At 46.9% G+C, this 15,097-nt stretch overlaps 1 protein-coding gene across 1 annotated transcript in view; it reads right to left on the reverse strand.

Annotated features, from left to right (window-relative positions):
• LOC128136043 (lens epithelium-derived growth factor-like) overlaps positions 1-15,097 on the reverse strand; it is a 92,039-nt gene that overhangs the window by 31,749 nt on the left and 45,193 nt on the right. The window contains exons 6-7 of the mRNA XM_052775134.1: positions 14,473-14,562; positions 14,027-14,089 (exon numbers count right to left, since the gene is read on the reverse strand). Of these exons, the coding sequence (XP_052631094.1) occupies positions 14,027-14,089; positions 14,473-14,562 (153 nt within the window). The remainder of the gene's footprint in view (positions 1-14,026; positions 14,090-14,472; positions 14,563-15,097) is intronic.

Consider the following 15,097-nt stretch of genomic DNA (forward strand, 5'->3'; position numbering starts at 1 on the left):
GTAAAAGGGTCACCACAAATTGTTGAACTATCTGCAGTTGTTAGGGTCTTTCAGAAGTGGGACTGTCCTATTAAGATTGTAAATGACTCTGCTTATGTTGCAGGAGTTGTGAGCCGTCTTGAAGCCTCTTATTTGAAAGAAATAGATCATAAACCGTTATTCGTGTTATTCCAAACTCTTTTGGCCTCGTTAAATCATAGAAAAAACCCAATATTTTATTATGCATGTGCGATCACACACTTCACTGCCTGGACCATTAACAGAAGGTAATAGTATGGCAGATTGGTTAGCTGGACTCACCGTCCTTCCTAATGCATTCGAGCAAGCACGGTTTTCACATGCCTTTTTTCACCAAAATGCAAAGGCATTGCAAAAAACATTTCAACTCACTTTGAATCAAGCCCGTCAAATTGTGACAGCTTGTTCGGATTGCCAACAGACGACTCCGTCTTTATCATATGGACTCAATCCGAGAGGCTTGCAAGCTTTAGAGATTTGGCAAACTGATGTTACTCACATTGCAGAATTTGGTAGATTAAAATATGTCCATGTATCTATTGATACTTTTTCAGGAGCACTTGTGGCCACTGCCCACACAGGTGAAAAATCCCGTGATGTGTATAAGCATCTCTTACTCGCTTTTGCAACCTTGGGTGTTCCACAGCAACTAAAAATGGACAATGGTCCAGCTTATGTATCACAAAAAACACAAGAATTTTTGCAACTATGGGTTATTCGGCATAGCGCTGGTATCCCTCATTCTCCCGCTGGTCAAGCGATTGTGGAACGCGCTCATGGTTCGCTAAAAGCGATGTTATTAAAACAAAAAGGGGGAGTAGGGAATCTGTCTCCACAAGAAAAGTTAGCTAAAGCCACTGTAGTGGCTTTGTGTGGCAAGGTTTTGGTAGCGGGGGGGGTTACAGGGGTGGCTTCTGTAAGAAGCTGCTAGAAGCTTCCCCTGTGTCCGACAGAGCCAATACCAGCCAGCTCTAAGACGGACCCGCCGCCGGCCAAGGCCGAGCCAATCAGTGACAGTGGTAGCGCCTCTGTGATAACATATTTAAGAAGGGGAAAAAAAGTTGCTGGGGCACAGAAACTGCAGCCGGAGAGAGGAGTGAGAACATGTAAGAGAAACAACCCTGCAGACACCAAGGTCAGTGAAGAAGGAGGGGGAGGAGGTGCTCCAGGTGCCGGAGCAGAGATTCCCCTGCAGCCCGTGGTGAAGACCATGGTGAGGCAGGCTGTCCCCCTGCAGCCCATGGAGGTCCACGGTGGAGCAGATATCCACCTGCAGCCCGTGGAGGACCCCACGCCGGAGCAGGTGGGTTCCCGAAGGAGGCTGTGACCCCGTGGGAACCCCGCGCTGGAGCAGGATCCTGGCAGGACCTGCAGATCTGTGGAGAGAGGAGCCCACGGAGCAGGTTTTCTGGCAGGACCTATGACCCCGTGGGGGACCCACGCTGGAGCAGTGTGCTCCTGAAGGACTGCACGCCATGGAAGGGACCCATGCTGGAGCAGTTTGTGAAGAACTGCAGCCCGTGGGAAGGACCCACGTTGGAGAAGTTCGTGGAGGACTGTCTCCCGTGGGAGGGACCCCATGCTGGAGCAGGGGAAGAGTGTGATGAGTCCTCCCCCTGAGGAGAATGAAGCGGCAGAAAATAACATGTGATGATCTAACCGTAAACCCCATTCCCCATCCCCCTGTGCCGCTGGGGGGGGTTGGTAGAGAATCCGGGAGTGAAGCTGTGCCCGGGAAGAAGGGAGGGGTGGAGGGAAGGTGTTTTGAGATTTGGTTTTATTTCTCATTACCCTACTCTGGTTGATTTGTAATAAATTGAGTTAATTTTCCCCAAGTTGAGTCTGTTTTGCCCGTGACGGTAATTGGTGAGTGATCTCTCCTGTCCTTATCTCGACCCACAAGCCCTTTGTTATATTTTCTCTCCCCTGTCCAGCTGAGGAGGGGGAGTGATAGAACAGCTTTGGTGGGCACCTGGCGTCCAGCCAGGGTCAACCCACCACAGCCACTTATGTTTTAAATTTTCTAAATCGCTGGTCTGATGCAGGCGGTCCACCGATATTTAGACACTTTTTATCCACATATCAGGAGCGGCCGGAAATTAGGGGTAAAGCCATGGTTTTAGTTAAGAATCTAGAAACAGGGCAATGGGAAGGTCCATTTCCATTAATAACCTGGGGGTGAGGTTATGCTTGTGTTTCCACAGATACAGGCCCACGATGGACTCCCGCTCGATTTGTACGACCATCATCATCTGGAACATCCTAGATGGTGCGGCAATATGGATACCACCTCAGCCAAAAACTAACGTGTGGGTCACCTTGGCCAACATGACAGGTCAAGATTCTCTGTGCATTGCAACTGCATCACAAAGCCCATGAACCAATAGACAGGATGGCTATGGCTCGTGCAGCGCGCTTGGCCAGCGAGCGCATGCGTCATAGGCTCCCCATGTTGCAACCAAGTTAGGTTTTGGCACCCGCTGGCCACGTGTGCCGAAACCCATTCCTCTGCAAATGTATAAATATCGGAATTTTCCGAAGAGCATCGGGCTGGTGTATGGCAAGGCCATCATTGCCTCTGTGGGGATGCCCACGTAAAGCTGGCACCTACCGATTGCTGGGCTGAGCTTGCAGAGCAAGACAGCACAAGAATGTACGGATGGTCCATCTTCCTCACAGTCCTCGGATGGACGTAGTCATGGATACCGCTGCAAGCCAAAGAAAACATCTGGATGACCCTGGCTGACGTGACCGGACCAGATTGCTTATGCCTCAGTACAGCAACACCAAGCAATCCCTTTTTCACAGGTTTAATAGGGGGTTCCACTGGCATCAACGAAGTTTAAGAACCTATTGATGGAGACCCCTGCGCAACAGGCCATGGACTCAACGGATGGGAATGCCTGGTTTCCACGGATCGGGCATTCACCCTCATTGCCACCCCAGGAATCACAAATTCTGGGGTCCCTGAATACAGATTGGTGTAGCATTATCTGATTTATTGTTAGATGTAGATGGTATTAGACATGCAACCTTACAAAACAGAGCTGCTCTTAAATCATTAGTTAAGACAGTTTTGATTTGCCTTCTAGTGGTTTTATGTATTTTGTGTGCCTTGTATGTTGCAATGTGTTTAAAAATTAATTGATAGATCAAGTAAGGCTGTGTTAATTATAAACAAAGAAGGGGGAGATGTGGGAACACTTGACTTAGTGACCACCTGTGGAAACAATAATATTATTGCTCTGGTTGGCAGAAAGCCATGGGAACAGTGAAGTTCCCAGCGAAGTAATCATGCTGAAAGGACACGGAGCCAAGAATAGTGCAGAGATAAGATAGTTGATGCTGAGTGGAAAATTTTGGAAAGCTTCTGCCTATGATTGCTGGCTGTTGCGTCGGCCACAGCTAGCAGACATAAGGACTCGTTTTGTTCAATAAAGGGTCTTCGTTTGCAACCAGCTTCGGAGTCCGTTTTCAATTGCAACATCAAGTGGTTGCTGCCAACATTGTAAGCACATAGCACTTGCCTTGGCGAGTTTGTGGGAGTGATATAGTCAGTCAGCCAGGCTTCCCCATATTTATATTTCAGCCATTGCCCTCCATACCACAGGGGCTTTAACTGCTTGGCTTGCTTAATTGCAGCACATGTTTCACATTCATGGATAACCTGTGCGATAGTGTCCATGGTCAAGTCCACCCCTCGGTCATGAGCCCATCTATATGTTGCATCTCTTCCCTGATGGCCTGAGGTATCATGGGCCCACTGAGCCATAAATAGCTCACCCTTATGTTGCCAGTCCAGGTCCACCTGGGCCACTTCAATCTTGGCAGCCTGATCCACCTGCTGGTTGTTTTGATGTTCTTCAGTGGCCTGACTCTTGGGTACATGAGCATCTACATGACGTACTTTTACAACCAGATTCTCTAGCCAGGATGCAATATCTTGCCACAGTGCAGCAGCCCAAATGGGTTTACCTCTGCGCTGCCAGTTGCTCTGCTTCCATTGCGGTAGCCACCCCCACAGGGCATTTGCCACCATCCATGAGTCAGTATAGAGATAGAGCACTGGCCACTTTTCTCTTTCAGCAATGTCTAATGCTAGCTGGATGGCTTTCACCTCTGCAAACTGACTCAATTCACCTTCTCCTTCAGCAGTTTCTGCGACTTGTCGTATAGGACTCCATACAGCAGCCTTCCACCTCTGATGCTTTCCCACAATGCAACAGGATCCATCAGTGAACAGGGCATATTGCCTCTCATTTTCTGGCTGTTTATTATACAGTGGGGCCTCTTCAGCCCGTGTCACCTCCTCCTCTGGTGACATTCCAAAATCTTTGCCTTCTGGCCAGTCCGTGATCACTTCCAAAATTCCTGGGCGACTGGGGTTTCCTATGCGAGCCCGTTGTGTGATCAGTGCAATCCACTTACTCCACGTGGCATCAGTTGCATGATGTGTAGAGGTGACCCTCCCTTTGAACATCCAGCCCAGCACTGGCAGTCAGGGTGCCAAGAGGAGCTGTGTTTCAGTACCAACCACTTCTGAGGCAGCTTGAACTCCTTCATATGCTGCCAATATCTCTTTTTCAGTTGGAGTATAGCGAGCCTCGGATCCTCAATATCCTTGACTCCAAAACCCCAGGGGTCGGCCTCAGGTCTCCCCAGGTGCTTTCTGCCAGAGGCTCCAGGTAGGGCCATTCTCCCCGGCTGCAGTATAGAGCACATTTTTAACATCTTGTCCTGCCCGGACTGGCCCAAGGGCTACTGCATGAACAATCTCCCGCTTAATTTGTTCAAAGGCTTGTTGTTGCTCAGGGCCCCATTTAAAATCATTCTTCTTCCGGGTCACTTGATAGAGAGGGCTTACAATCAGACTGTAATTTGGAATATGCATTCTCCAAAACCCCACGACACCTAAGAAGGCCTGTGTTTCCTTTTTATTAGTTGGTGGAGACATAGCTGCTATTTTGTTGATCACATCCATTGGGATCTGACGACGCCCATCTTGCCATTTTATTCCTAAAAACTGGATCTCCTGTGCAGGTCCCTTGACCTTCCTTTCTTTTATGGCAAAACCGGCTTTCAGAAGGATTTCGATCATTTTCTTCTCCTTCTCAAAGACTTCTTCTGCTGTGTTGCCCCATACGATGATGTCATTGATGTATTGCAGGTGTTCCGGAGCTTCACCTTTTTCCAGTGCAGTCTGGATTAGTCCATGGCAAATGGTGGGGCTGTGTTTCCACCCCTGGGGCGACCGATTCCAAGTGTACTGGACGCCCCTCCAACTAAAAGCAAATTGTGGACGACACTCTGCTGCCAGAGGGATTGAGAAAAATGCATTAGCAATGTCAATTGCGGCATACCACTTGGCTGCCTTTGAGAGTCTCAGTTGGTGCGATATTGCCGCCGGTGCACCATTGTGGTAGCAATTGGCACTTGTTGTTCTTCAACCCTCAGCAACCCCACAATCGAAGGGTCTTGAGAGAGACCAGGCACGGTAGACAGCTGTTCAATCTCCTCCGTCTCCAATGCAGCTATACCAAAAGCCCATCGATACCCCTTTGGGTTCTTAAAATACCCTCTCCTGAGATAGTCTATGCCAAGTATGCATGGAGCCTCTGGACCAGTCCCAATGGGGTGTTTCTGCCACTCATTCCCAGTTAGGCTCACTTCAGCTTCCAATACAGTTAACTCTTGGGATCCCCCTGTCACACCAGAAATACAGATGGGTTCTGCCCCTTTATAACTTGATGGCATTAGAGTACACTGTGCGCCGGTGTCTACTAGAGCCTTATATTCCTGTGGGTCTAATGTGCCAGGCCATCAAATCCACACTGTCCAATAGACCTGGTTATCCCTTTCCTCCACCTGGCTGGAGGCAGGGCCCCTCTAATTCTGGTCAGAGTATCCAGTACTCACTTCTCGTAAAACTGACTTAAAAGTCCCTTCAAGAGGATCGGAAATAAGATCAGCCCTTCTACTCTGTTTGGAAACTGGAGTGGCATTTTTCCTGGTAGAATCCCCTTTTGTGGTGGTTTTTCCTCGCAACTCACGTACCCATGCATCTAGGACCAAGGTAAGTTTTCCATCCCATTTCCTCATGTCCTCTCCATGATCACATAGGTAAAAACCACAGGGCACCTCGTGGTGTGTACCTTCTAATATTCTGTCTCTCGGGCAGAAGAACGCTCACTCCTAATAGCTGAGACATTGGTCCTTACAATTGGGGAGTAGGACATATCCTCTTTGATTTGCTGGACATCCTGGGATAGCTTCTCTACAGCTGAAATGCAAGCTTATAGGGAGGAGAGCTTTTCTTCGTATTGACAGAGTTGGCGAGCCACTTCATCCACCGTCGGTGCCTCTTCGTCTTTCCAGGTCATTATCGCCAGTGAGTTGGTATAGGACGATGGTGCACTCTGTACAAACTTCTGCCACATGGGTCGTGTGCATGGGACTTGTCATGGTTTAACCCCAGCCAGCAACTAAGCACCACGCAGCTGCTCACTCACTTCCCCCCCACTCAGTGGGATGGGGGAGAAAATCGGGAAAAGAAGTAAAACTCATAGGTTGAGATAAGAACAGTTTAATAGAAGAGAAAAGAAGAAACTAATAATGATAATGATAACACTAATAAAATGACAACAGCAATAATAAAACAATTGGAATGTACAAATGATGCGCACTGCAATTGCTCACCACCCGCCGATCGACACCCAGCTAGCCCCCGAGCGGCGATTCCCCGCCCCCACCCCCCAGTTCCTAAACTAGATGGGACGTCACATGGCATGGAATACCCCATTGGCCACTTTGGGTCAGCTGCCCTGGCTGTATCCTGTGCCAACTTCTTGTGCCCCTCCAGCTTTCTCGCTGGCTGGGCATGAGAAGCTGAAAAATCCTTGACATTAGTCTAAACATTACTTAGCAACAACTGAAAACATCAGTGTGTTATCAACATTCTTGTCATACTGAACTCAAAACATAGCACCGTACCAGCTACTAGGAAGACAGTTAACTCTATCCCAGCTGAAACCAGGACAGACTTTGTCTGGATCTTTGGGTAATTGTGGGTTGTCCAGGTCATAATGAATCATCTCTAGCACAGCTAATTCTCTCAGATATTGGATACCTCCCTCCATGGTGGTCCACTTGCCTGATTGACATATAACATCTTCCTTAAAGGGGTACTTTTCCTTCACGCTTGACAGGAGTCACCTCCAGAGGCTGATGGCTTGTGTCCCTTTTCCAATTGCCTTGTCAATGCCACCTTCCCTGGCAAGCGATCCCAGCTGCTTGGCTTCCCTACCTTCTAATTCCAAGCTATTAGCCCCATTGTCCCAGCATCGGAGGAGCCAGGTGATAATATGCTCACCTATACGGCGGCCAAAATCTTTTCACATATCGCACAGCTCACTCAAGGATAGGGACCGGGTTATTACCTCTGGTTCTGCCTCTTCCTCCTGTTCCCGTGATGACCCTGGTTCACCTTCATCCTTCACTAAGCGATCTGATTTTTTTTTTCATATTTCTTCTTCTGTATGGGGGCAACTGATAGTGGTGTGGGTTGGTCTGCTGGTTCAGTTGCAGTACCACTTGCCGAGGTCTGGGTAGCTAGAGTGCTCGTCACCGGGGCTGGGGGAACCGCAGTGCTCATCGCCGAGGATTGGGTAGCCGCAGTGCCTGTCATCTTTTTGTTAGATCCAGAGACCTTCTCTTCCCCTTGAGGGTACTGAGTGGTGTCGAACAGGGCTCGATAGGCATGGGCCAGGCCGCAGCACGTTGCAGTGATTTGTATCTCTCTGGAGTTGCCAGGACGACAGCATACCTTTTCCAAATATTTTACTAGTTCTTCCGGATTCTGCACTTGTTCAGAGGTGAATTTCCAAAACATTGGAGGTGTCCACTGTCCTAGGTAATTGCCCATACTACCCCACACACCCTGCCACTCATAATTATCCAGCCTCGGGGCAGATCTCTGGGTGATCTTCTTAAATAGTTGTTTAACCTTAAACAAGGCCTGAACCACATTCAGGAGCATGCTAATTCCTAGCAGTAGGACTAGGACCGTGCTGGTCTCAACATCCCAAGGGTATTCAAATTTTTCAAAATTCTCAAACACTATTGTAACTGGACTGAAGGAAAAGGGAAAAGGGAAGAAAGGTACCCCACCCATAGATTGGCTCTCCGAGGAGGAAAGGTAAATGGTGTAATTATTAACAGTTTCCCACAGATGGCTCCTGAAATATAGAGGTGATGACAGTGCTGAGTGCAAATACCAGATTAATCCCACAACCGATGACTTTATCATACCATAAACCAGTGTTATACAATACATCAAAGCAAAAACCTTAATCCACCTCCCACAGATGATAAGCAGCAGCACAGGGACTACATACAGCAAGCGAGGTGATACATAATAGAACTTAAAAATGAGAGCAAAAATTCTAAGAACACATAAATCAACATAGTGAGCAGCGACTATTAGACCAATATAATGAATGCTTGTAACAAATTTGTTTTAACAAGCTCTGGTCAGGTTTGTCATTATCTCAACCCTTTGGGCCACACGTTGGGCACCAAAATGGACTGTTGTGGTTTAACCCCAGCCAGCAACTAAGCACCACGCAGCCGCTCACTCACTCCCCCCGCCACCCAGTGGGATGGGGGAGAAAATCAGGAAAAAGAAGTAAAACTCATGGGTTGAGATAAGAACGGTTTAATAGAACAGAAAATAAGAAACTAATAATGATAATGATAACACTAATAAAATGACAACAGCAATAATAAAAGGATTGGAATATGCAAGTGATGCACAATACAATTGCTCACCACCTGCCGACCGACGCCCAGTTAGTCCCCGAGCAGCAATCCCCCCACCCCCACTCCCCCCAGTTTATATACTAGATGTGATGTCACATGGTATGGAATACAACGTTGGCCACTTTGGGTCAGCTGTCCTGGCTGTGTCCCCTCCCAACTTCTTGTGCCCCTCCAGCCTTCTTGCTGGCTGGGCATGAGAAGCTGAAAAATCCTTGACTTTAGACTAAACATTACTTAGCAACAACTGAAAACATCAGTGTTATCAACATTCTTCTCATACTGAACTCAAAAACATAGCACTGTACCAGGTAATAGGAAGACAATTAACTCTATCCCAGCTGAAACCAGGACACACGTGGATACAATTATTGCATAGTAATTAATGTATGCATTTAGTCTGTCCTGACCTGAACCATGACACTGCCTCTCTCTCTCTCAGCCTCTCTTTCTCTGTCCCTCCTTTTGCCATCTCTCTATCTTCCCCCTTTCTCTGCCTTCCCTCTCTCTCTGTCCCTGATGTTAGGGGTTTCTGAATCCAACAGGCTGAGAGAAGCGAGGCTGCCACAGCTCCATGTCCCCAGGTCCAACCGGTAGTGAGGCTAAGCACGTATTCCCAGGAGGCACACAAACAAACAGAGGTATACAATACAAATAAACATACACACTGTGGTGGGTTGACCTTGGCTGGCTCCAGACCCCCACCCAGCTGCTCTCTCACTCCCTCTCCTCAGCAGGACAAGGGGAGAAAATAAGATGGAAAAGATCATGGGTCGAGATAAGGACAGGGAGATCACTCTCCATTTACCATGACAGCCAAAAAAGACTCGACTTGGGGAAAAATAATTTAATTTGTTGCCAATTAAAAATAGAGTAGGATGGTGAGAAACATAGACAAAACTAAAAACACCTTCCCCCCCCCTTTATTTCCAGACTCAACTTCACTCCGTTGTTCCTTACTCTTCTACCTCTTGCCCCCACAAGCAGTGCAGGGGAGGGGGGTGGGGAATGGGGGGTTGCAGTCAGTTCATAACAGTTCTTCTCTGCTGCTCCTTCCTCACACTTTTCCCTTGCTCCAGCGTGGATCCTTTCCATGGGGTACAGTGCTTCAAGAACAGACTGCTCCATCATGGGTCCCCCACAGGCCAGTTGTCCTGCTCCGGCATTGTTTTCTCAGCATTTACCACCCTTAAATATGTTTTTGCAGAGGCGCTGTAAAGTCATCTGAGTGGTTCAGTATTGGTGCGCAGTCAGTCCATTTTGTCTGTTGCTGAACCAGCTGGAACTGGCTATGACCAGCACAAGGCAGTCCGTGACCTCCTCCTACACAGGTCATCCCTGCAGCCTGCTCCTGCTACCAAAACCTTGCCAATTATGCCCAATACATCTCTCCAACCCTTCCCCTATGCGCTAACCCCTCCAATCCCAACCCTCACCCCAACCCAAAATCCTCCAAGCCCACCCTTACCCTACCCATCAACCCCTCCAAGCCCAACCCCTAGCCTAACCTCCAAGTCCTTTAACCCCCAAACATACCCCAACCGCCAACCCATCCAAACCCAAAACTTCCACTAATAGCCAACCCCAACTCTTCCTCTACCCACCAACCTCTTCCAAGCCCTGACACATCCCCTAACTGCCAACCCCTCTGGCTCCAACCCTCCCCCTACCCATGAAGGACTTCAAAGCCCAACCCATCCAAGCTCATCAACCCCTCCAAGCCCAACCCTTACTCTGCCTGCCAACCCCTCCAAACCCTCAAAGACCAACCCTTACCCTGTCTACCCATCCCTCCAATCCCAACCCCTACCCTATCACACCAAGCCCTCCAAGCTCAACCCATATCCAGATGGTTAAGCCCTCAAAGACCTACCCTTAAACCTAGCTGCTCACCCCTCTAAGCCCAACCCCTCCAGGCCCATCCCTTAACCCTAAGTACCAAGCACTCTAGGCCCAAACCTTACCCTATCCACCAACCCCCTCTCAGCCCAACCTCTAGCCTAAACCCCAACATCTCTAACCACCAACCCTTGTAAGCCCAAGGTCTAGCCAACCCGCCAACCCCAACTTTTACCCTTCTTGCCAATTCCTCCAAGCCCAACCTGTACCCCAGCCTAAAATCCAACCACTCTAACCCCAACTGAAAGCAGCTCAAACCCAGCCCCCAGCCTAACCCCCAACCCCTCTAAACACAAGGCCTAGTCTAACCACCAAACTTGCTAACACCAATGCTCTACCCTAACCACACCCCTCTAACCAAAACCCTTACCCTAACTGCCAACCCCTCTGAGCCCAACTCTCAGCCTGACCCCCCAACTTCTTAAACTCCAACACTTTACCCAAACCAAATGCCAACCCCTTACCCTGACCTTTCCCTTAACCACCAACCCTTCCAAGCCCAATGCTTCCAAGCCCTGCTGCCAACCCCTCCAAGCTCAACCCTTACCCTGCCCGCCAACCCCTCCAAGCTCAACCCTTACCCTGCCCGCCAACCCCTCCAAGCTCAACCCTTACCCTGTCCACCAACCCCTCAGTGCCCAACCCTTACCCTGCCTGTCAACCTGTCAAAGCCCAACACTTTCCCTAACCCCAACCCTTTCCATGCCTGCCAACTCCTTCAACCCCACCCCTTCCAAGTACAGCCTTTATCCTACCCACCAAACCCTCCAAGTCCAAACCCAAATAGCCCAACCCTTATCCTAACCCCAAATCCCCCAAGCCCAACTCTTGCCCTTCCCACCAAGCCCATCCCTCCCAAGCCCCATTAACCATTCCACACCCAACCCCTCAAAGCAAGCCAAACCTCTCCAAGACCATCCCCTCCAAGTCCAATCCATACTCTACCCAATCCCTCCAGCTCCAACCCTTCTCCTACCTACCCACCCACCCCTCCAAGCCCAATCCTTTCCCTGCTCACCAACCCCAACTCATAATCTACCAGCAACCCCTCTATGACCAATCTTTACCCTACCCACCAACTCTTCCAAGCCCAACCCATACCCTACCTGACAACCACTCCAAGACCAACCCTTACCCTGCACACCAACTCCTCCAAGCCAAAGCCCTACCCTACCAGCCCACCCCTCTCATGCCCAACCCTTATCCTCCCTGTCAGCCCCTGCCCACTCTAACACAATCTTGCAGTCAAATTCTCTTGAGCGCCTACAATGCCTTTTGCAGTAAATTCTTCTCACACTCTGACCCAAGCTCTGGGCTTCCCCACACATACCAGCCAAAACTCACTTCTACTGCTAAACTCTCGTCTGAACTGTCCGCTTCTTAAGGGCATGCAGCCATTGCCCACACCAACATAAGTCCTCAGAGCCAACTTCTCTTTCCTGCATATGCCTTGCCTTTCCACAGTCCATTCTGTTGCACTCTGACTGCAGTTGAGCACCTTGCTTCCCCTTGCTTGACAGCTGAAACTTGTGTCTACCACTAAGCGCTCATCTCAACTGCTCACTTAAAAAGGACATACAGCCACTGCCCACACCAACACAAGCGCTCACAGCCGTTTTCTCTTTCCTGCCTACAACTGCCTTCTGCAGCTAATTCTTGTTGCACTCTGACTGAAGCTCTGGGCACTCTCCTTGCTCACCAGCCAAAAACCATCTTTACCAACAAGCTGTTCTCTTGACTGTGCAAGGACCTGCAGACACTGCCCATGCCAACACAATATTCACAGCCAAATTCTCCTACCTGCCTACACTTCCTTTCTGCAGCCCATTCTTGTCACAGTTCAAAACTCTTGTCTTTTAGCCAAAACTCTTGTCTTGTAACACGAGAATGGGCTGCAAACAGCAAGTGTAGTTGACAAGAACGGCTGTGAGCACTTGTGTTGGTGTGGGCAGTTAGCTGCATGTCTTTGTAAGGGTATGTGGAAGGAGAGTGTCTGCTCCTTTAAGGATATCTGGTCAAAGGAGCCATAAACAAGAACATACAGAGACAAACTTGACTGACACACGTACGTTGGACAGAAAACGAAGATTAAAGAAAATGTACCCCTTTGTACATCTTTGTCCACTACATATACTTGTAGCCTTGTTAGTACCAAAAGTATCAAAACTAGTTCTAGCTCATACCACTGACATGGGGATGGATGCAATTAGTCCAGTTTTATATGAATAAGGTCAGGCTCAGACTTTAAAAAAAAATAAAATAATCTTAATTCATTTTAAAGAACTTATGGGAGAAGTTTTCAAACACCTTTTTCATCTGAGCAGAGCTGCACATGCCTGACAGAGAAAATCATCTTGGGCCTGGAAGCCATTTTGAGGCCAAAGAACCAGAAAGCTCGAGTGTTTAAAAAGTTCAAGAATGAGATCTCTCTTTCAGAGTGTCATCTGAGAGGTTTTTGTCCCTTTGGGAAGTTAAAAAAATCCAAAACACCCACACAGTCTTTTGGCTCCTCAGTGTTCCAGGTTGGAGGCTGGATTTTTAATAAGGTATTATTTAAACTCTGTTTTTTAAAAAAAGAGAATTCTCATAAGGACATACAAATGCTGCATCTTTCTTTATCTTTCTGATATTCAGTATGCTAATGATTCATGGCATAGCACACTAAGGCCATGGTTATACCTTTGTACTCACTTCTGCTGCCAGCACTAATGCAAGCAAGTTGAATCAGGAAATGGCTTCAACTTAAAATCAGACTTTACCCCACTTTTTATTCTAGATCGGCTTCCTGATCTGGCTTGCTGTGTGGCTGCATGATCATTAATGCTTGCACAAGAAGTGCAAGCAGTTGGGACCACTGCTTTCAGAAGGCAGCCAGATTTATGCCAGATCGATGTGACTACATAAGCATAGCCTCATGAAAAGGGACAGTATTTCAAGTGTTTGATTTGGTATTATGAACATGTTACAGAAATGTTGGGGGGGAGGCAAAAGAGATTATTTTGTTAGTGGTTTAACAACAATTTATTCCTTAACATTTCTTATTTACACTAAACCAGGAAAAGATGGGAGCTCCCTACTTTGCATCAAGTTCAAACACAGAACTGTGAGTGGCAAAATGGCCTCTGGGAAAACAGAAGTTACTACAACCCTTTCAAATTGGAGGTGGTGATGGTGCACACAGGGGAAGGTAAAAGCACTATAAACTGATGCACTCTATTATTAAAGAAATCGGACTATCCCATAAGAAAATACCTTCCAATCCGGATTCTAACAAGTTAGTTAAATATATTGTTACCTTTCTCTTCCTTCCTCTTCTAACAACTTTAGGAATGCATATATCATTTGTTTTCATCACATCCTATGAAGATAAGAAAAAATAAAGTGTCTTAGCAAACTTAAGATATAGTTTAAATGATTGAGAATTTCTCAGGGAAATCACATAACTGAAGCTTCTGATATGCGACTTTTAGGCAAAAAATTTCATCAGATCAAGATGCTTTCTGTTAGTAAATATCATTACATTAAAGTTTACTCTCTGATGATATCTCTAATTCCCATTAGCTTCAATGAGTGGTATAAACATATCTGAATACATATGAAACTTTACATTTTAAACCACTCCTGAGACAGTCACAGTGCTAGCAACTGTAGCTTCTAAATATTTGAACATACAGTTGCAAGTTGAAGTACACAGTATTAAAGTTAACTTCTTTAGGTTAAAAAGAGTAACATTCCACATACTTTGCTATTTTTTTCAAACAGGACATCATCTTTGACAGTATCCATCTCTTTGTCTTCTGTAGGTAAATTATTATCCTGTTTACTTGATGACTGAAAATGGAAAAATTAACATGGAGTTAGTTCATTTATAGAAAAACAGAAGTGAAAAAGAGGAACTCAACTATCAGACTGCTTTGCACTTTCGGTTTAAATAGTTTATGGCTATATATGCACATTGCTTCTTTAGATAGAAAATACCTCCAAATCAAACATTTTCATTTTCAAATGTGTACCTCTTGCTCTCTACATTTTTTTCATATTTACAAACAGTTGTCAGAACAGGTCAAAAACATTGCAACATATCATGACAGAACTTAAAAAAATTCCACCAGGACTTATTTTATTCCATTTTATGTTCATGGTAACATCATTACATTTCTCCCTATCAGTACTTCTAAATGTTCATACCAATACTAAAAAATTCATCTGGACAACTGCTTATCTATGTATATGGATTAGAACGAGCAAACGATATGAATGTAAAGGTGTACAAACAAAATGCAGTAGACTACAAACAAGGCATTTAATGGTTTATGAGCTAAAATTCGGTAACACTGATCATCAGTAACTGGATTTTGACAATGCT

The sequence above is a fragment of the Harpia harpyja genome, chromosome W (assembly GCF_026419915.1).
Source record: "Harpia harpyja isolate bHarHar1 chromosome W, bHarHar1 primary haplotype, whole genome shotgun sequence".
Classification (NCBI taxonomy): domain Eukaryota; kingdom Metazoa; phylum Chordata; class Aves; order Accipitriformes; family Accipitridae; genus Harpia; species Harpia harpyja.